Source organism: Peromyscus maniculatus, chromosome 16 (genome assembly GCF_049852395.1).
Source record: "Peromyscus maniculatus bairdii isolate BWxNUB_F1_BW_parent chromosome 16, HU_Pman_BW_mat_3.1, whole genome shotgun sequence".
NCBI lineage: Eukaryota > Metazoa > Chordata > Mammalia > Rodentia > Cricetidae > Peromyscus > Peromyscus maniculatus.
The window spans coordinates 32959964-32983541 of NC_134867.1; the positions used below are offsets into that span (position 1 = coordinate 32959964).

The 23578-nt window shown below is 36.1% G+C and overlaps 1 protein-coding gene across 1 annotated transcript in view; it reads left to right on the forward strand.

Moving 5' to 3' along the window:
- Positions 1 to 23578, forward strand: part of Lama2 (laminin subunit alpha 2) — a 571985-nt gene that overhangs the window by 231758 nt on the left and 316649 nt on the right. The window contains exons 8-10 of the mRNA XM_076552567.1: positions 1514 to 1692; positions 7461 to 7560; positions 12040 to 12200. Of these exons, the coding sequence (XP_076408682.1) occupies positions 1514 to 1692; positions 7461 to 7560; positions 12040 to 12200 (440 nt within the window). The remainder of the gene's footprint in view (positions 1 to 1513; positions 1693 to 7460; positions 7561 to 12039; positions 12201 to 23578) is intronic.

Consider the following 23578-nt stretch of genomic DNA (forward strand, 5'->3'; position numbering starts at 1 on the left):
AGAAATAAGTCATAAAATGGCAGTTAAATATTCCTCAGTCTCTCAACCTAACACAAGAAAGAGTTTAGCTTCATAGACCAGGTCCTACCCCTCAGCCTTATCCACTGAGCCCAGTATATGTACACTGTTGCTTAAGGAGAAACCTCCTGACAACTTATAACTATGCATCAACAAGATATTGACTTATACCTACTCTCTAGTAGTATTCTGTGTAGCCTTAGGTGATACCCATGCTGATATGGAAAGGCAATTATTGTAAGGCCAGGCAACTCAGCAGAGTATATACATACATAAAACAGCTGTGTACATACATGCACACTCGTGTGTGGGTGTGCGTGTACATGTACGTGTGTGTGTGTGCGTGTGTGTGTGTGTGTGTGTGTGTGTGTGTGTGTGTGTACATGCGTCTGCCCTCTGGTACACAAAAACAAATCAATGAAAGAACAGATAACCAAATCTATGGGAGGAAGGAGACTTTACAAATATCTTTCCCTGATTCTCACTCTCATAAAAATCCCATATATATTTCAAAGCTTTACCCAGTCTTTTCTGGGAAAAGTGATTTTTTTCCCCCACTGTCTTGAATTCCTATAATGCAACATGAAAAAGATAAAGAGGGTGAAGAGCAGGACAAATCAATTGAACTTATCTAAAAGGCATTATGGTAATGGTGTTGCATGCATCATCTCATTTGATGCTTTTAAACATCCCTATCTGCTAATGACTATTGACTGTCTTATGCTTTACATGGAAACTGAGTCCCAGTGAAAGGAGGACATTACTTATATCACATCACTGGTAGTCAAGGGTAAGGGCATCCAACTCAAACTACCTTGGGCTCCCATTCTGTCCTGATTTTTTGGTACCTACCACACATCTGCCTCATTGGCTGCAAAGGATGTGAGAGGACTATACCAGTAGTTTGAAATGCAGATTCCTGAGTTTCACTCGAGAGTAGTGTCCAATACCAAAAACTGCGCCTTGTATGTGATTGCCCGTCTCTGACTTGGTTTAGTGATGTATGAAGAGGGTATTATTGTAATTGAAATCAATAGTAACAAATATAAAATGACTAGCAGAGAATCTAGCCTATTGAAAAGTTTTGTTTGTTATTAATGATGAAAAATGGAACTAATTAACTCCTCCCTCTCTATTTTACCCACAGAATGTAGTACAGAGGGTCACACATGGACATTATTTATCGTAGATTACATGATTGTTAATCATTCAGTGCTTTGTTTGACAATTTATCTGTCATAAGAGTGTAGACTGAACTATATGAAACCGTAGTTAGATTTGAAAAACCAGTGAACTATTGGCATTTCTCTACTCTGTTGAACTTAGAGACTTTAATTATTTCAAATTCTATTACAAGAATGAATTTATTGACATATATGTAATAAGTATAAATGCTTTTCAGGACTTGTGTGTCTATACTATATGGATAGTAAAATATTTTTAAATATATTTAAAACATGATGTTAGTATTTACTGTTTTTTATTTTGACTGCAGCATGTAATTGTCATGGAAAAGCTGAAGAGTGCTATTATGATGAAAATGTTGCCAGAAGAAATCTAAGCTTAAATATACATGGAAAGTACATTGGAGGGGGTGTGTGCATCAACTGCACGCAAAACACAGCTGGGATAAACTGTGAGACATGTATTGATGGATTCTTCAGACCAAAAGGGGTAAGGCATACTTTTCTTTCATAAAGCTAAATTTTTGATTTTTCATAAGAGTTATGTACCCCAAACTAACTTTAATAGCATCTCTAAAATACTGTGCTTCATCCTTTAAAATATGACCGAGTACTTTTCTTACCTGAAAGTGTGCTATACCTCTTTAAGGTTGTGGTATGCAATGTCATAACCATTCCAGAAAAGTCTCTTTGACTTCCTCAAATTGGGTTACATCCCTGCAAAACTGTCTTCTGATCTTAGAAAATTAATTGTTTACTTTTCAGTAAACATTCAACAACAACAATAAAAACTAGAATCATACAGTACTTGTTCATTTGTGTCTTTATTTCTTCCATCATAAAATTTGAAGATTTATTATCAATGTTATGTGCACCAATAATTGTTCACTTAAAAGAACTACTAATATTCCTTTACATGAACATATGAAATAACTCAATCAATTCTCCCATTGATGGATATTCAGGTGATTTTCAGATTCTGATTAGCTCCTACAAACAAGTCTACATATGCCATGTTATGATCTTGTTTTAATTTATCTTCTGGAAATACTTAAAAATAAAATGGCTATTTCATAAGACAAGTATGTATTAAAATTTATAAGAAATATCTACATTGTTATCAAATTATCAATGACATTTACATGTTTACCAAAAATGTTTAATGTCTATGAGTTTCATGTCTCCACTGATATTTGTAGTTGACAATCCTTTTTGATCTTAGTCATTCTGATGGTTTGAAACTATCTCATTGTATATTTCATTTTGATCTCAAGTTCCTTTTGGCCATTTGTGTATCTTCTATCATGAAGCATCTGTTCATGTAAAGATACTATTCTTTTTCAATTTAGAAATTTTTAATTTTTAAACAATATCTTGAGCAAATTTTTATATTTGGTGGGAAATAATGATTTAGACTTACATCTAGTTATTTAGGAATCATATGATGTGGCCATACAATGTGGGTCAAGTTGTAAGCCATGCTCTATGTCCACTAACATCAATATACTCTGAGTCAAACAGTGCAGGTTCACCCACTTTATACTGCATTTGGAACAAGGCTCTCTCTTCAGTAGTTTACTTGCATTTCCATAAAAAATTTAAAATTATTTCTTTTGCTTTCTGAGATTATAATTATATAATTTTCTACTTCCTGTTTTTTCCTCTAAACTCTCTTATGTGCCCCCACACACCCTTTTGGTTTTTAAAATTCATGGCCCCTTTTATCATTAATTGTGTGCATGTATGTGTGTGTGTGTATGTGTGTGTCTGGTCTGTATAATGTTACTTGTATGTATATGTTTTCAGACTGGTCAAGAGAACACCAGTTTGTTACTCCAAAATTTTACAATCAATGTCTCAAATAAAGATAATATTGCTTGCTACTTGTTTAGAATCTATGTATAAATAGGGAGAGAAGGAATATCATGTTAATGTTGAGTCATTTATGAATATATCATGTCTCTATACATTTTTCAAAATAATCCATAACAGTAATTTTGGAATAGAGGTCTTACAAATCCTTGATTAAACTGAAATGAGCCTTTTGTTTGTATTGTGTCTAAAGTTATAAATTAAACTAAACAGTACTAAACAGTAAAACTTTTTTCCAGATTCTTGCATTTTATTATTAACAAAAAATTTAATTCTAAATTTATCATTTGTACTCATTGAAAATTTATTTGTTGGTTCTAATAATCTTATGGCATTCTTTAGAATTGCACACTGAGATTCTTGTCTACAAATAACATCAGACTCACTCTTTACTTTGAAATATTTATGCTGATGTTAAATAGAATTGCTGAGAGCTGACATTTTTATTTTGTTCTCACTTTAAATATAAACATAATAATTCACTATTGAGCCTGATGTGAGTTATGGGATTTTTATGGGTGCCTTTTATCAGATTCAGCAACTTCTTTGCTCTTCCCAGGTAGCTGAGCATTTTTATTATAAAAAATTCTGAAGCATTTTTCAAATGCTTTTCTGCATCTATTAAAATAAATATATGTGTTTTCACTTTGCGTGTTAATATGGTTAGCTTGTATTCATTTGCAGAGCATGGAAACAATTTTGTATTTGTGTATTAAGTCTGGTTTATTTATAAAATACTGTAATTTTCATGTATGAGGTGATTTTATTTAGACAAGGATTTTTGTTTTGCTGAATGAGGGATTTGGGACTTTAATTTTGTGTTTTTACAATATCTTTGTCAGTCATTTGTAGTATGGTTTACCAGCCTCAAACAAAAGAACTAGAAAATGCTTCCTTTACCTCAGATTTAAAAAAAATCGTTTACATATGATTGAAATTAAATCTCTTCCAAACATTTAATACATTTCAGACTAGAATTTCCCAGTGAGTCACCCGAGCTATACATTTATCCCTGTTCATGGATGCTTGGAATGAAATTTGATATTAATTAATTTTTAAAATTAGATATGTGGCTAAACCTAATAGGTTTTGCATTTTTATTTTTGTGTGTGTGTGTGTGTGTGGCAGAGTCTCACAATGTAGCTGTTATCAAATTGAAATCTCCTAGCCAGACGTGCGTATGTTGAAATTATAGACCAGTCTTCATGGATCATTCTGATGCATCTTATTTTTCAGAGTATTTTTTTTCTTCTAAGCAGTGAAACTTTTAGCATGAGGGCTTAGTTTGTGTGTTGACCATCCCCCATCCCTTTTTAAAGCCTCGATCATTTGACAAGTAAGGTACCATTGTCTGCTGGATTTCATCAGCCCTTATGAAAGCACACCTAGCATTTGTTTCTTGTTCCTACTATGTGTAAACCTTGTTAATTCATTATCTGATAGAAAGATTTGATTGATTGTATTTGAGCCAGGGTTTTACTAAATAGTTAAGGATAGTTTGAAACTCACTTTGCAGTCCAGACTGGCTTCAAATTCATTTCTCTCTTTAGCTTCAGTCTCCAGAGTTCTGGCATTTGGGGCTTGTCCCAATGCCACTGCCTTCTATAGAGACCTCTTTAGATTGCTTCTCAGCAATTATTCTAAATATTGGAAAATGTCCCTACCTATCAATCAGATTAAGTGCATGATCTGTGTATGTTCTACAAGCAAATAACTATTTTTACATTTGTGATAAGAAAGGAAGGAAGAGAAAAGACACAGGGTAGAAGGGTGCTAAACAGACAGAACCCAACATCATGCAACATCATGCACATTACCACTCGTCACTTTACACAAAATAGTCTCCAACTCAGCACACAGCAATGTGTCGTCTGGTTTCTTCTGTGCTTATCTTACATGGTTCACTGAGCTTCTCATAGCAATTGACTTTTATTTTGACCCACACTGAGAGTATTTTAGGATATTTATTTTGTTGTTTTGTTGAGACAGGGTTTCATATAGCCCAACCAGTGCCTAAACTCGTAGCTGAGGCTGCCTGTGATACTCCACGCCTGCCTCCACCTCTTAAATGCCAAGATCTCCATACCTGATGGGCCATTATTTCATTAACACTATTATTTGATCTAGGTTCTCTTTCTCCTTTCTGGGACTACATACCTGGGTGTCAGGTTGCTTAATTGTTCCCTGCAGGTTGCTGAGGCCGTACTCACTTTTTATTTCTTTTCTATTTTTCAAATTGAATATCTGACATCTGTCATTGGGTGGATTACTCCCCTCATACATGCACAACTGCTAATTGTAATCTGAAATCAAGCATATCCAGTGAATTTGAAAAATTGAGATTTTTGCTTTTTTGGCTGTCTGGAGTTTGGCTTTTGTCCCCGCCCCCCCCCCCTTTATACTTTTTGTTTTTCAGCTGAAATACTTCATGCATCACTCATAAACATCATTCTTTGAATTCTTTGACACATCCCCAGTTCCTATATTGGCTTGCTTGTATGTTAATTTCAATCTGGGTTTCCTTGGGGTCCACTTTTATTGACTTTTCTTTCTTAAATGATTACTGCATTTTCTTGTTTCTTCTCACACTTCCAAACACACATTCTGACAGTGCTTTTGGGGTGATAAAGTGCAAACCTCCTGGATCCCATTTTCTTCCTCTGAAGAGTTTGAATGTGTCCTAAGTAAAGTAAACTCGCTGATGCATAGAATGGTGGAGGAGAGCATTTGCTGCTTGAGAGACATCTGATGGAAAGCTCATGGAGCTTAACTTACATTTCGAAGTTTATTTAAACCCTGTTTACTTGGTGCAAAGCACTGAAAACTCTCTTCAAGCTTCTCTTTTTCTTTTTAGTTCTTTCCATCTTTCCATTTTCTTGGCTTCTCCTGAATGACTTTTTTTTTTTTAATGTAGCATGGATCAGTTAAGCTGTGGGGGGATGTTAGTATACAGATGTGGATACCCATCCCTCCACAGACCTCTCTTTAGCAGATTTTTCTTTCTGTTCTTCAAACATCAATTTGGATTTTAAAATAATCATAACAATAATAATAATAAATATAAAAATTAATGTTTGAAATAAATGTGATGGGTTGTAACATTTGATCCTAGAGGCTCTTTGGGTGTGTCTATTTTTTATGACTTTTTTTTAATCAGTATTTTATAAATATTTTGGTCCCATAAGCTTGTTTAAGGTAGAGAACATGGCTCATGTCTGTGTTAGAGACAGTACTATAGCTCCATGAGGACATGATTAAAATTTTCTTAAACAAACAATGGATTTTAAACTGTTGTGAACTTGAGATCTATTTAATTAGATATATAATAAAGTCTAGTTTTTACATCATAATTTACATTAGCAAAAAAATTCCTCCTTAAAAATAAAACTAGGTATAGACACTTATTGAAGATGTAGTCTACTGGAAAAAAATGTATATTCCTGTATATTCATTTCCTGGGAAACCAGTTTATGGCTTTTGTTTTCCACCACGTCATCTGGAAAACAAATGTGTGTGCAGTATTGTGAGCAGTTTAGATTTGTTTAATTAAAATATTCAACAATCAATGCTACTTGTGACTGACTCTAAGCATTGACTGTGTGCCAGGGATCTCGTGAGATACCTTCCATGCCATCCTTCTTCGTTTCCTCTTTAGAACATCTTTGAAGCAATTGGTATTGCCCTGGTACCAACATGAAGGGTTAGGGCTGCACATGCCCCTCTGGGATGTGAGCTCAACTTCTGCTTACCGAGTCTGACAGTTTCTTCCCAGATTATGCAGCCTCCTAGAACCAGGTTTCTAACTTAAATATTTAACTGTGCCTCTTTTGAGCAGCAAATATAAATTTTTATTTAAATAACTATGCTATGGTCAGTGTGGAAGTTCTTGAAAAGTAAATTAGGAAGGGAATTGATGATGCTGATTTTAAACCACATCATATTAAAACATATAATAAGCAGGCAGGTTAAATTATGGAATATATATTTGAGTATCCCAACCAAATATCATCATTTCATTATGATAATAATGCAGTGGTTATAAAATAAGTTTTTTAAAGTATACTCTTTGTCTGTGGTTTCCTTTATACAAGCTTTAAAAAAAATCCAGAAAGAAATGAAATATGGAAAAATCTTATTGATTATTGAATCTAAATAACAATTATCTACAGATTAGTGATGTCAGACCCTTTACTTTGTGTATTCACTGAGAAAAAAAATTGATTTTAGAAGCCCACCAGTCTGTGTCAAAGATTCTTATAATTCTTATCAAAATAATTTGTTATGTATTTTTTAAACTAATTGGTCCCAAATTGTTTTCAATGGAGCTGACAATACTGGAATTTTTATTACACTTGATTGAAACAATTTCAATTCTTTTCTTTTCAGGTGTCACCAAATTATCCAAGACCATGCCAGCCATGTTACTGTGATCCCGTTGGCTCCTTAAGTGAAGTCTGTGTCAAGGATGAGATATATGCCCGACGAGGTGAGGCACAGTAGAGGACTGCTGCTCTGATGAAAAGATGAGAGGACGCCAAACATCCTTCTTTTCAGAGAATTTCGCAGTAATTCCATTTCCATCGTCAGGATTCTGACATCTAACAGTGTGCCTTCTAGGAAGCTATTTTTATTCACCATAATAATTTGTTTTGTGCTGAACTATGCTGTTTGAAAAGAAAAAAAAAAGATCATCTGCTCTGATGTATGTGTACAGTAACATGGCACTTTATTGTGGACATAAATTCTGAGAAATTTGTCATAAGCAGTTTAGTTGTAGAAATGTCATAGGGTGTATTATATAAAGCATGATGTCATCAGGCAGTATAATCTTATGGGACCACTCTCCTCTATGTGTCCTTGAGAAAAAATGATTTTATATGACAGTTACGTGTGTGTGTGTGTGTGTGTGTGTGTGTGTGTGTGTGTGTGTGTGTGTGTGCTGGGGGAGGAAGGACATAGAAAAGAGAGAAAGTGTTTATGCATAAAGTATACATATTATGTATAAAATTTTTCTTGTCCTGTAGCTGGAAGTTTTCTCTGGTCCCTGAGGTCAGGATGAATCTCTCTCTCCTCTGTCCTGCAGTCACTTGAGCCCAAGTAAACACACAGAGACTTACATTACTTACAAACTGTATGACCTAATGGCTCAGGCTTCTTGCTACCTAGCTCCTATAACGACTCATTTTTATTAATCTACAAGTTGCCACATGGCCATGGCTTACCAGTGCTTTTACATCTTGCTTCTTCTGGCAGGAGCTGGCGTCTCCTATGCCTCTGCTTTCCTCTTCCTCTCTCTCCAGTTGGAATGTACCACCTAACCATATTCTGCCTCACTAATGGCCAAACAGCTTTATTTATCAACCAGTCAGAGCAACACATTCACAACACACAGAAAGACATTTCACAGCATTGTCCTGTTTCTTAGATTGCTCTGTAACTTCCACTGGGTCCAGTGTAAAATGACAGCATTCATTGAGAGATTTGTGTGCAGCATTGGGCAGCAAATAGAAATCACATTGTGAGATGTAGATGATGCCAAGTGTATACAAAGGACTACAGGTGGTGGTACTATGAGTTGCAACCAAATACTTTGAGGAGTAAAATTCACGATAAACTCTCAACATCAAGGAATCAAATGGCAAAATAATAAAATTAATATTTGGGAGCTAATTACAGGGCAATTGCCCTGGAGAAATTGAGTAGCAACTTTAAAGTAGCAAATAATGAAGACTGTGTGCATTTTTGCCCTGATACCCTTAAAGTTAAATCTTGCCATCATGAATTCTTTCCTTTTTTTAAGGACAAGTCAATCACAATTATCAATAATATTAAGTCACCCACCAAAATTAGTACATTATTCAAAAATTGGTTAGAAATAGAAAAATTAGAAAAATAAATACACAATGTAGTGGTAGTTTAGAAGCAAGAATAATGAAATTCTACGAAGAGAAAAACTTTAATATTGCCCCTCCTTTTTTGTTTCATATTTTACCTTTCATTGGATCCTCAAGGGGAACTGAAGGTGTTGACAGGTGTGAGCTGCCATGTGGGTCATGGGTATTGAACCTGAGTCCTCTGGAAGAACAGCAAGTGCTCTCAACCACCGAGCCATCTCTTCAGCTCCTATAATCAGTAGTTTTGAAGCAAAAATCTAACAAAAATTACTTTATTACATCTTTATCAATGTAAACTAAATATTTAGGTATTAAATCTATTATATTTCATGTCCCTAATTAGTATTTATGTGTCAGTTTTACTTTTCTGCATGCTTTCCTGACATATACATATGTTCTTTGTGTTTACTATTTCCAGTCATTTTTCACGACTCCTGTGCACATTATGCAAACACACTCTTAATACTAATCGCGTGTATTCTTGATTTATTCGTGTTCAGTGATATGATTTCTTATCATGAAGTATTCTTGCATTTCATTATTCTTTGTCTTTGTCTGATGGTGATCACATTTTATTGATTTGCTCTTATTTTGAAGGCCTATTTCTAGTATTCATTCATTAACAGCTTTTTTTCCTATCTTTATCATCAAAGGCATGAACAACAGATTGCAGTCCTCACATCATTCCTGAAGAGAGACCAAAAGTGTTCTTGTGGATATATTATCTTTAACATTTCTCTGTCCAAAGAAAAGGGAATTACAACAGCTCTCATACCCCTCTTCCATGTCCTAAATCTTTTCCTATGAATGCCTTCAGTCTTTTCTTTTTGAAAATTTAAAAATATTTTATTAATTTGTTGAGAGTTTCACATACTGTATTTTCATCATATTCACCCCACTACTCCAATTCTATCCCCATTCAGCCTTTTCCTTACCATTGCTGTGGGTGTCACTACATCACAGTAGCAATGCTAACTTGTTAAGTAGTCCATCTTTGTTCCCAAGGATGTCCGCATCTGTTATGATGTGCTGGGGCAAGCTGGATTATGAGTTGCCAGACATGCACACGACACAGCCTATTCTTCCCGGTGTTGTGCCATAAGTTTTAAACTTTATGGAAAGTACCGTTTGACCATTTTGTTGCTGCTGCTGTTGTATTCTGTAACCTTCGCACACTGAAGTTGTAGTTTGATAGATGGATCATCTTTCATCTTTCTGTCCTTCATTTTTCTTAAATTTCGCATATATACGGTATGTGTGCAGATACATGTGTGTCGGTACATACATGGGCGTGGTTTGTGGGCATGTGTGTAGGCAGTTAAAGGTTAACATAGGCTGTCTTCCTTTATAGCTGTCTACCTTGTTTTTCAAGACAGGGTCTTTCATGAAACCCAGAGTTCATCCATTTGACTACACTGGCTGGCCAACCAGCTCCAGGGATCTGCCTATTTCTACAAGTCCTAATGCTACTTACCAATGTCTACTGCCCCACTCAGCTTCTCTGTGGGTGCCAGGAATCAAAATCCAGATCCTTATGCTCCCACACTTCATTCACTGAACCATCTCTCCAGTCTTTAAACTTTATTTTTCAGACTTTTAGATCTATTTATTTCATTTTATATGTATGGATGTTTTGCCTGCATGTAGCAAGTATATGTACTATTTGAGTGCTTGGTACCAGCACAGGCCAGAAGAGCTTACTGGATCCCCTGAAACTGGAGGTGATTTTGAGTTAGCATGTTGATGCTTCAAACCAAACCTGGGTCCTCTGTAAGAGTAACAAGTGCTCTTAACTGCTGAACCATCTCCCCAGCCCCTCTGGCATCTTTATTTAGGCTCCAGATCCTTTAGTATTAGCTTTACTGATGTACACAGGAGAAGAAGGGTATCTAAACCAACTTGAGCAAAGCTCATATGAACTAGGAGACTAAAGCAGAATGCAAAGGACCTGTATCGGTCTGCACCAGATCCTTTGTATGTATATTATGGCTTTCAGTTTAGTGGTTTTATGGGATTCCTGGGTGTGAGAAAAAGTATGTTTCTGATTCTTGTGTCTTCTCCTGGGGCTCTTTTCCTTCTGTTTATTTGTCTTGTTGAACTTCAATGCCATAGTTTCTGTTTTATTATGTAGCTAGAGTTTTCCTGTCTTGCCCACAGTCAGGACAAATCTTTGTCACCCGCCAGTCCCACAGCCGCTCAGACCCAACCAAGTAAACACAGAGACTTATATTGCTTACAAACTGTATGGCCGTGGCAGGCTTCTTGCTAACTGTTCTTATAGCTTAAATTAATCCATTTCCATAAATCTATGCCTTGCCACGTGGCTGGTGGCTTACCGGCATCTTCACATGCTGCTGGTCATGGCGGCGTCTGGCAGTGTCTCTCTGCCTCAGCCTTCCACTTCCCAGAATTCTCCTCTCTCCTTGTCCCACCTACTTCCTGCCTGGCCACTGGCCAATCAGTGTTTTATTTATTGACCAATCAGAACAATTTGACATACAGACCATCCCACACAGCATTATTATGTTATATTTTTAAAATGAATGAAAACCTAGCCACTAGGATAAAGGTTAACAACTGAGCTGTCCTGTATACCCACTGAAAGAAGGAAAATCAGTTTTCTCCAACAGAGTAACACTGGGTACGTCAACCACTCGAGGACAAGGCCTCATGTTCAGGAGTAGCTGGCCAGTATATAATGAACTTCACAGTTTTTGTGTGTAATTTTTTTGGTTACAGTTTGCTCTGTGTGTGTGTGGTGGGGGGTATTTTTGGGAGGTGTTGTATTTTGTTTTCTAGGTTTTGCTGTTGTATTGGTTTTGTTTGTTTGTTGAGAAAGAACTTAAAGTTGAATGAGTAGGGAGGGAGAGAAGATCTGGAAGGACTTAGAAGAAGGGAAGAATAGGAACAAAATATATTTAAATTTAAATTGTTTTAAATAATAAAAATTAAAAAAAAACTAATTTAGTGATCAGAATCCAACTTCAAAGTTACTACAATTCAAACCTGAAGAGCTAACTTGTGTGTTTCCTTTGAAAGTGCTGATATGTATGTAATGCTTCTTCCCTCAGGTTTAATGCCTGGATCCTGTCACTGCAAAACTGGCTTTGGAGGCATGAGCTGTGATCGGTGTGTCAGGGGCTACAGTGGCTACCCAGACTGCCAACCCTGTAACTGCAGTGGCTTAGGGAGCACAAATGAGGACCCTTGTGTTGGACCCTGTAGCTGTAAGGTACGTTGCTTAATCCAGCTGTGTCCCACTGTTGAGACAGGATTCAGCTCCCCTTGGCTTCTCTGTTATGTCTGCTGCCATTTGGCATGTAAAGCTTCTCCTGTGCATATGACTATCTGTTATGGGCATAGTGATCCTGTAGGTGTCATTAAATGCTGACCAGATTCACTGCCACACCTGCATTTATATAAATTCTGCAAATACATAGGCCCCATTAGTGGTCTATGCCATTTTATAACAAATGATCTTTCTCCCATTGCACAAAAATGTATGCATCACTTGAAAAATTAGTTGTCTCAAATTAAAAAATATATACTCTTAGAGCCACTTCAGAAAATAGTTCTGTCAAGGATTTGTTTCTGGGTTAAAAAAATAGTAATCCTGTGAGATCTGAGTGGAGATAGGTCTTAAAATCCTCACCATACTTAAATTCTATTTAATTACCAAAGTGTAAGAAGGCCTAGTGGAATTGATTAAAGATTCTATGTGTTCTCCCATGGGTACTTTCAGAAAGGCAATTTTATATGTTGTACATAATCAGCTAATAGCTCACCATGTCAAGACTAAGGGCCTTATTACACCTGCAGCCTTCACATATATAGGAAACAGAGGTATGCACAAGTCTGAAATGATAGGACTAATTACTTCAGGTACAGAAGTCTGTTCCATGGTGCTCTGACTAGTGCATAATTGTATTAACCAAGTGAATAAACAATCTTTTCAAAATGGTGGCATGCCACACTATTATAAACATAAAAGCAATTTGATATTTTTGATAGGGCCATATTAAGAGCAAGACAGTTAAATTAAGTCTTTTCTTTCTTTAACTAATTTATTATGCTTATCTAGGAATATATGATAATAGTTGGTACACATGAATTTTGGTGTCTATGCACAAATATTACAGCATAGTAAAATATTTTTAATATTTAAGTGCCTATTAGTAAAAGCATTTCTAAAATATGCTATATAGTATAGTATTTGTGTATTTTATGTATACTTACTATATACAATAACAATAATAAAACTATGTACAGATTATATTTACATAATGAGCATGCATTATATTAGAGACTATTTAAGCATCTATCTTGAAAGTGGACCACTTACTGCCCTACACAGTGAACAGAAAGCCATTGTGAAAGCTCTCATGTATTGGAATATAATAAATTTTTTAGATTTAGTGCATTTCATTCTAGTATTACCTGAAGTGCAAACTGCTAAGACCAGCTCTGGACAGCAATGATTGAGTGGTAGCTTGCTTCAGACACCCCCGCCCCGCCCCCATTCCATTCTGAATGCTGTTGGGACAATTCTACAGCCTTCAGTTCTTCTCCTCTAATATGCACTGAGAAAGATCTTGTTTATGCTCTTATCTTGTCACTTGCTCAAGTGCAGGACAGGTAGAGCTAAGCTTAAAGTGGGAGAGGAACTTCGTGAGTCTGTAGGATACAGGAACTTAAGCAGGAGCAAGGATTCATTTTCAGATACACAGCTTTAAAGAAAGAATGGGCATCTGCTACGTTTAAGGAAAGCCTGACAAAGGAGAGGGGCAAACCTCACTTCATTGGCTTCTTTGAAAGATAGAGCTGGGAAGGCTGAGACAGGAGAGCTCTGGTGATGAGCTGTGCTCACAGGGAAAGTTCCTGGAGCTGCTTAGGCACCAAGTCTTGAGAAGGGTGATTGTAATCCTAATGAGAAAAAAGCCACCATGAACACACTTGATGCTCTAAGCATGCCGTTAAAACGCTACAATAAACAGTAATTAAGAAATCATAAAAGAGATTTAAAAATTAACTACGTGGCATCATTGAAAGCAACATCTTTCAACAGTGTGGTATTTTAAATAGAAAACAGAAGCTCTTAAGGTTTCCTATGACAAAAATTTGCAGAAAGTGAGTTTCATAAGATGCCAGCACAACTATGAAAATATAAAAAAGTATACACACATAATGAATGAGTTACTTTTATCAAAAATTACGTTGCAACATAATTATATCATGGTGTCTTATAATGAACTATGTAACAACGTACAGACACTGCACTGTGATGAATTGCCCATTACCTCTCATTTATAAGAATGATAAATAGCTAAGTATTTAAAACAGCTATGTGTACAATTTAAATATTCAAAGGAACACCCAGTAGTACAGAAAGGAATGAGATATATCCTTTTTAAAAAAAAATATATGATTTGAAGTAGTTATGCCAACTGATAAAAAAATAGATCAAAATTCTTTATAAGAAGAAAATATTATTGAATGCTTACAGTAAAATGATAGATTTTTATTTCAGTATAAAGTATGTGTGTGCATGTATATTCATGTAGTATCGATATAAAAAATAATTGACTTTATCTCTTTTTTTTTTGTTTTTTCAAGACAGGGTTTCTCTATGTAGTTTTGGTGCCTGTCCTGGATCTCACTTTGTAGACCAGGCTGGCCTCAAACTCACAGAGATCTGCCTGGCTCTGCCTCCCATGTTCTGGGATGAAAAGCATGTGCCACCACTACCTAGCAAAAATAGTTGACTTTAAACAAGTATTTATTTATAAATAGAATATAAAATAGATATGAATAATAAGTATGTAAGTATGAACATGCAAAGTGCATGCTAATCAATACAAATTTACATTTCTATTTCTTTATTTTGATATATAAAGAGAAATTTTCATTATTTTCTTTTTCAAATGCTTTTATTTTTTAAACTTTGTTATTACATTTGTTGACTTACTGTATGTGTATATATATGTGTGCGTATATATAGTGTATAGGACAACTTGCTGGGGTTAGTTCTCTCAGTACACCTTGTGAGTCCCGGGGACCTAGCTCTGGTTGTCAATTTGGCAACAAGCATCTTATGTGCTGAGTTATCTGGCTGGCCTGGCTCCTTTTTCATAGTTTCCTTGAGTCAGAACTATCCATTGAGTATGAAAAGAGTTTAAAGAACTTCCTCATTGTGAAACCTGAGGCCTATTTTTTTTTCTTTTATGAATTTTAGGTGACAGAGATTCTAAAAGCTGTGTTGAGTTGAGATGGACACAACTTTTCCAGCATCTATTATTTCAAACATATAGATTGGTTGGATAAATTCAGCTAGTAAACTAAAAATAGTTAGATTCAGGAAAGAGATGGGAATTTCTAGGTGTGAGACCTAAGAGGGAAATCTGTTAAACCTAAGCTCAAGCCAATTTGAGTAACAAAATAGGTGAGGTGTAGGTAGAAGGTCAGTTTTAGTTTCAAGATAAAGTCCAATATTCAGAGGAGTTAATACACTTGAATTGGTCCACAGAGATAGACAAGAATTGAACTGCTTCTTGTGGGGACCCCAGGAGTGCTTTCCAAATGTGGGCGGGAGACTACAGCTCCATGATGTAAATTTAGGGAAGCAGCCGGACAGCTTTTTGTGTCTCTGGAGATCTGGGAGAAGAAAAGTTAGTGGCCAATGAGGAATCAAACTCCCAAACCTGAATGCTATGTGAGAATAGAATTAATTTTATTCTTTCCTTATGATATCCAGAAATAAAATGGTGACTCTGTGATTATGATTGCTTCTCAGGGCAGCGGGGTTGGAGAGAGAGAGAGAAAGAGAGAGAGAGAGAGAGAGAGAGAGAGAGAGAGAGAGAGAGAGAGAGAGAGAGAGAGAGAGAGAAGGGGGAGAGTTTTCTTTAAGAATGTGGCCCCTGGTAGGTAGCACCCTCAGGTGGAAGGCAGACATCCAAGAGTACATAGACAGCACAATCTGGACTGGAGTTTAAACAATGTGACAGGAAGTTGGGTGGGCGGGGAAAGCGGAGAGTAGGGGGAGAGGGAGGGAATGAATGTGATCAAAATACATAGTAGAGAATTCTCAAAAACAAAATGAAAAAAAAAAGGTCAAGAATGTAAAATAAAATTGAAAATGTGGAGACAGTTGATACTACCAAACAGCACAGGAAATTTGGGGAAATGGAAGTAAATGTTTGTCATTGTTATAGGATGAATTAGTACCACTAATTCAAGATGACTGTACCCTGCGCTCTAGAAATTTCATGACTAAACATTTATCCTAAACAAGTTTAACAATACATTTTTAAAATTATATAAAAGATGTTTAATACATAAATACTTGTTATAATGAAATTTAGAAAAATAAATACCAGAAAAATAGAAAACATGAATTATAATAAGCTCACTTTCCTTGTATGTAACCTCTGTAGATTCAACTCATCACAGGATGAAAAACTAGGGCTATATAGAATACTTGCTTAACATGCGTAAATCCCCAGATTTGATCCCTGTATCACAGACAGGACAAAATAGAGAAAAGAAAAAATATTTGAAAAGCAATTATATATATGGAATGCATATACACTTTTCACTTTTAATCCCCTAAATTCAGGGTAACACTGACATGTAATTTACATTGTATTAAGGTTTGGAATTAATCTGGGGATAGTTTACCTTAATGGGAGGGTACACAGATGGAACAGGATTTTATTTACAAAGCTGAGTATCAGTGATTTGTGGGCCCACTAGCTGTTCTATAACCAATTCCTTAGAGATGCTAAGAAGAAACCAAATCTTCATTTCATCTAATAAAAAGAAACAAATTGATCACAGTAAATCTATGTGTATAAGGAATGATAACTTCCAAAAACTTCAGTTAAAAATAGATGGCCTAAAGTTTGCATTCATGTAAAGTTGAAAATATTTAGTAATTGTACATTTTTGCAGATGAGCACACATGTAAGAAAATTTTAAATATACTGTAAGTGAAAATTTTAAATATACATGTCTCCTAAATATAAAAGCTACCTCGCTTTTGATCATTGCTTAGATATTGGTACCATATACTAGAATTTAGCTCTTTTGTAGTCTGTTGTTATACTATTTATTTCAAATGAGTTGGATTGTGGAACGTCATAAATAATATAGATTGACCTTGATCCCAGAAGGAACATTTAATTTTATTTTACCAAAGTCTTAGTAAAAGATTAGAAACTGGAGTCTGTGCTTCATTTTGCTTTGCTTTGTTTTTATTGCACTTTCTGTTATGACCTCAGTAGTTCACAAGGCTACGTGATTGGGCCTCAACTTACCTGTCCGGAATGATTGTGGGCATCTGTCACTGTTTCTCAGACTTGATTAAATTCCCTAGTCCCCAAGCTTTCAGTAACTGGAGTTTTCTAAGTTCTTTCAGACTGCTTAGGAAACTTCATCTCCTTTATTTTGCCTGATGATTTTAGTCCCAGCTTAATCTCCACTTCCCCATCAACACTTTCTTGAATTTCCCATTAGGAAGCATTCTCCTCCAACAATCACGCTCACAGTTTTCCTTTAAAATATTTTCGGCATTTGAATCCTACCTTATGTCTGTCTTACCTTGGGTGATGACATGGAACCTATGTCATGTCTTCATCATTGCACACACTGAAAGATAACACAATGATTATAACAAAGAAGTGAGGAAAATAATGGAAACATCATGGACGTTGGCCGTCAGTTTCTTGTGCCATTTAATGCTGTTTACTTATATATACAGCAATGATATTGAGTATATCTTACCTAAATCTTATTAGGTGTGCCTAGAAAACAGAACATCTGTATGGACATATAGATTTACATGTGATTTTTTTTTTTTTTTTTTTTTGGTTTTTCGAGACAGGGTTTCTCTGTGTAGCTTTGCGCCTTTCCTGGAACTCACTTGGTAGCCCAGGCTGGCCTCGAACTCACAGAGATCCGCCTGGCTCTTCCTCCCGAGTGCTGGGATTAAAGGCGTGTGCCACCACCGCCCGGCCATGTGATTATTTTGTATTGATTGTTGCTTAAAGTCATGACAGTTCTACAAAGAATCTTGATGTACATGATTTTATCTCTAATCTAAATTTCATAGAGAAAATATCACAGTAACATAAATCACTCACACACACACACACACACACACACACACACACACACACACACACACGAAAGACTCTCTCCTTACCCAAAATTAATTAGGCTCTTCTGACTTCTCCTTTTGTCTACACCTTTCCTTTGGGCTTAATCCTCAAGTCTAACCGTGTCTAGTAAGAATCCTCCTAAATCAGCTTCTTGTGAGTCCCTCATCCTTCCCATCAGAACAGCCTGCCCTGCCTTCCACATGCAAGCTGCTGGGTAGTTTTAACAAGGGTACCTATCCTTAATAGTCCCCGTTAGTAGCTTTCTATGGCTTTACCCTCTTGTATTCTGTTTATAAAGCCCCACTTATCCTTGATGCGTTTGGAATGAAGCTCTGTTCTGCACTGAGATCTTATTTGAATAGTTGCTGGGTAAAAATCTTTAAACTAGTATATGGCCAATCCTTTTAAACAACATTGAATAAAACTTAGTTTGTGAGAAGTTAAATTCTCTCATTTCTTTTCATCTTTCCCCAGATCACCACATACTATCTAATTCTGGATCAGTATGTTTAAAGAATATGCACTCAACAAATACTGCTAATTAAGTAATTATCTTCCCATATGTTAAATTATTTTAATACTAAGACACCTAAAATGAGGGCTTTTATGGAAGAAAAATGTGTAATTGACTACATGAGCCTCAAAACTAAGCGTGACTACAAAATTTCCCAAGCAATTATCATTAAAAAACTTAAATGTCACTGTAGATATTCTCAGTAACTTTGTCAATAGAATTCCCAGTTGACTAACAATCACAGTTAAACACACACTGCTAAAGTCGTACCTAATTTATAAGGAGGAAGCTTCATGAGAATGGAAACAGGAAAGCTATTGTGACTCTATTTCTCCAGAGAGAGGCTGTACTGAGGAAGCTATCAAAAAAGAAAATTGATGTCAGCTCACCAGCCTCTGACTTGAAGGGAGAAAAATTAGCTACATAGTAAGGCTTTTCAAATTTAGCTATTCCATTGCAAAAAAAAATATTCCTAAAGATATAAAGGACAGCCACTAAGAGTGTTTTGTAGGATAGACCACAATATCTTTTAATTAGACATTTTACTATGCATAGTCAATGGAATTATGGGACTAGAGCAAAAAAGCCTTCCTGAGGAGATGGGTGTTATTTCAGGAGGGACAAAAACATTAATTTTACATGTAAGATAAGTATGTCCTTGCAGTACATCTATACATGCTGTCCATCTGCAGTTTTAAGGTTTCTCAGTGAAGATTATGATGATAATGTGACCAAGCATGCCCCTTGAGGGGAGGGTCATGATAATGAAAAATATTTTGACTAAATTGAGAACACTGGTCTCAAGCAAAGTGACGCTTTTAATATTACAATGTGGAAGAATGTATTATCAATTATATGGAATATTTACAAGGGGAAATTCATAGGCTATGATTGGTCCATATTTAAAAGTTAGTATATGCAGCCGGGCGTGGTGGCGCACGCCTTTAATCCCAGCACTCGGGAGGCAGAGCCAGGCGGATCTCTGTGAGTTCGAGGCCAGCCTGGGCTACCAAGTGAGCTCCAGGAAAGGCACAAAGCTACACAGAGGAACCCTGTCTCGAAAAAACCAAAAAAAAAAAAAAAAAAAAAGTTAGTATATGCAATTAGAATAACCTAGAAATGAACAGTGAACGTGTATTAGGAATAGTTATTTCTAGAATAAAAGTGTGAAACCTGGAAATTGTACCATTTTGTTGACTTTATTGTGGAAACTATCATTAAATATATAAATTAGCAAAATCACTAATGGACTCTAAACACTTAAAATATTAAAATAAATTGACAAGAGTTGCCCATTGGAAGTAATGAGAGCTTTAATGGCATAGTCCCTGATTACTTAGGTAAAATTAAGAGACATTTAATATTTTTGAAACATCAAATTATGCTGGTAGCTCTTTAAAAGATGATCAGTACAAAGAAGTGCTAGGACAAAAAGAAGGGAAATATCATAACAATGAAAATAACTCTCAGTGTTAGAAGTTCAGGGCCAGTTATATGCTTACCTGTAGTTTGGGGACCAATGGGGTGGTCTGCCAACCTTAGAATGTAACAGATAAGAAAATAACAAAAACAATGGTTTTATCTATTTATTTTAGCCAGTACCCTTTAGTGGGTAACCATACCTAAAAACATCTCAACTGCAGAGGACAGTGTTGCAGTAGATTATTTTTGTGTTAGGAGGAAAACAGAATGCATCTTTTGTATCAACCTCTGTCACTTTTCTGCTTAGTTTTCCTTCAGAGACTGAGGGACTGTCATGATAATCTGGTGTCGGCCATGGCATGTGTTCTTTGTACCTGTCTCAGAGCAGGAATTTTTTTCCAGTGTGCCTTAGGTTATCTGTGCACTTTTCTAGTTGCTTTTGCCATAATCCTCTGGAGTATAGTTTGCTACTTCCTAGCATACCTGGACCAGAGATGCTCAGCTGTGACGAGATGCATGAGTCACAGAAAGAAATAATGTGCAGAGCATTTATTAACAATTTGATATGGGTAGCAAAGGAAACAAAGATGTGCAGAGAGCTCTCTTATACAGCTGATGGTTCACTCTCATGTAAAGTCAAAACCTGCAAGTCCCAGATCTCAGCTCTCAAAGCAGATCTTCCTGTATGAAATGGGGATACAGTAAGAGGCTGACTTGTGGATGGAATATTGGATCACAGATGTAAAAATAAAACCCCAAAATATAATGCCCCAAACCTGCAGAAAGAGTAATGCTCAGGCTTTCACGATCATGTTCGTATGAAGGTACTAATTATATAGATGATTGTGTAGCCTACACTGTCAAAGTTGAGGGTTCTTTGACACTGTTAATACACACATAAAAGTCTCAGAATCAACTTCTGCATTGGAATCATGGTACTCTCTATGACATGAAATGCATACATCACACCACATGTTCTTCAGTAATCACTTTGAAAACTATTGTTTTTAAAGAATAATTTTCAAGCACAACCCTATACCTCAATTGTTAGATGTATTATGACATAACACTTTTTCCTGAGGAGATTTGATAAAGGAAGGAAAACCTAATAAGTTTATAAATTTCCCCCATTGAAGTGTCTAGAAAGTAGAGTTCTAGTGAGCTAAACAGAATTTCTCTGATTCAAATTCAAAAGGCCCAGTCAGGAGTAGTATTAGTTACTTTTCCAATTACCATGACCAAATAGCCAATAAGAAGCAGCTAGATGGAGGGAGGGTTTACTATGACTTACTTGTTCCAGCAGTTCAAGGAGACATAGTCCTTCATGGTGTGGATGTAACTGGAGAATAAGGTGATTGCAGTCAGGGAAAAGAGAATAAACAGGAAGTGGGCTAGATGATCCAAACTGAGGGTCTAATTCCAGTGATGCACTTCTTCCAGCAAGGCTCCTGGACATTCAACGAGCTCCTAGAAGAGTACTGTCCCATGGAAAGCAAGAGTTAAGTGCCTCAGTCTGTTGGGGCATTTCACATTCAAACTACTACAGAAGCCACAAGGGTACAAACATCAGTAGGTCCTATTTAGTTGTGTGTAAGATTTGTCTCTGGTAGAGCATGACAACAGTCAGCGTATTGCAGTTTTGGATGCAATGAGTGCCATTTAATCTCAAAGAAACATTAACATGAAAGCTCCTTTTAAAGATGGCTTGTGAATCAGGTAACACTCAGAACCAGAGGAAACTCAGAGAGCTCTGTGTTCCAGCGTGACCAATAAGCATCTGGAGATAAACTGGAGATAAAGTATAGGAATAACTGGATTGGTTACATCTAGATATTTCCCTTATTTGAACATAGTCTGGCCAGTTAGCAAACTCTGTTTAGCTCAAATTCAGATGCTAGAGACTGGATAAAACTTATCGGTGACAACATTATGCTCTAAATTAGGTTTTTGTCTTGTTGACATATTGGTAAATTGCAGCTTATTATGAAGAAACTGCAAGGATTAACTTGAGAACAGCAAAACGGACCTAAAATACTTTAGTTCAAATAGTAAACTAAATGAGACAAAAGTAGCAGTTGGACAACATGTTCTTATTATTCTACAAATGCTTTATAGGTTCCATCATCCCTAGTATGGTATTTAGATGTTCCTGGAGACCATAGTAGTTTGAGTGACTTCTTAGAAGGACTTTCAGAATTTATAAAACTATGTTATATTCATGTTACATTTTATTACATGAGCAGTTCCAGATGAGAATCACTACAGACAGAAGAGGCACAGTGAAGCACCCAGGAAAAACAAAGTGCAAGATGTCAGTCATCCTCTCCCAGCAGAAGCATGCAGAATGCTTACTCTCCCACCATATGTCACAAGTAGGGAGTATTACTAACTAAGGAAGCTCACTCAAATCTTGTGTCCAGGGTCTTGTCAAATAGATAGTTATGTCAATATGGAATGCTCATGTGACAAGCATATACTTCATCTGCAGTATCCACAATATCTCACTGATACACCATGGCTCTGGAGCCTCCAGATGAGTGAGATAAGGCATTTAGTAGAGTGTTAATATAAGTAAGTTAATGGGAACCTAGTTCCCACATATACGAAATCATTCTAGAAGGCCGTCTCAAATATCTTTTGGTTAGTTCCCCATAGCACAGAGGTTATTATCACAACCCTATTGGCAAATATCTGTCTCCAAAAATATTTAAATGATGATTCATAACAGTAGCAAAATTGCAGTTAAGAAATAGCAATGAAAATAATTTTATGATTGATTGGGGAAGGGGGAGTCATGACAACATGAGGAACTGTATTAAAGGGTCATGGCATTAGGAAGTTTGAGAACCACTGCTCTAACATATCATTCATCGTTAGATGATGTGTTTGAACATTCAAACCTGCTGAGTTAACCCATTCCTACACTATATAGTAGTGAGAGATTTCTGTGTCTCACTGTCAACTCAAGTGCCTCAGATATAATTCTGTGGATTTGTCTCCAGCTTAGCTCCCATTAATTATCTCCCATTTCCTAAGAGAAGAGGTTCCATCTCTTAGAATACCCTTAAATGTCAATTATTTAGGAGTAAGCCTTTGATTTTAAGGGCCAAATGAAATGCTTACCAAAAAGGAAGTTTTCCATGAGTGAGTTTATTTGGAAGAATAGGTGACAAATAAAACTTTCCTCACATTAAACATTATTTTCACTGTCTTTGCTAACATAGATGTCTCCCTATATCTACCAACAAGTTTAATTTTTTTAAAACCATGCTTCAAGTTTTATTTGCAATTTTCTTCCTGGCGTAAAGCCTTCACAGGAAGAATCCGTGCCTCCTTAAGTATGTTCTCATAAGTTAATTTGCTTCGGAGATGAACTGACTATGTTCCACCTTGCAGTAAAGTTAATTTCAGGTGTATCCTTTTATCTAGATAGACACTGGCCTTTAAGAACAAAGACCTTGGCTCTACTCTTGTCTTTTACAGTACCTAGACTTCCCACTTTAATGTGCCGCTCCGGGT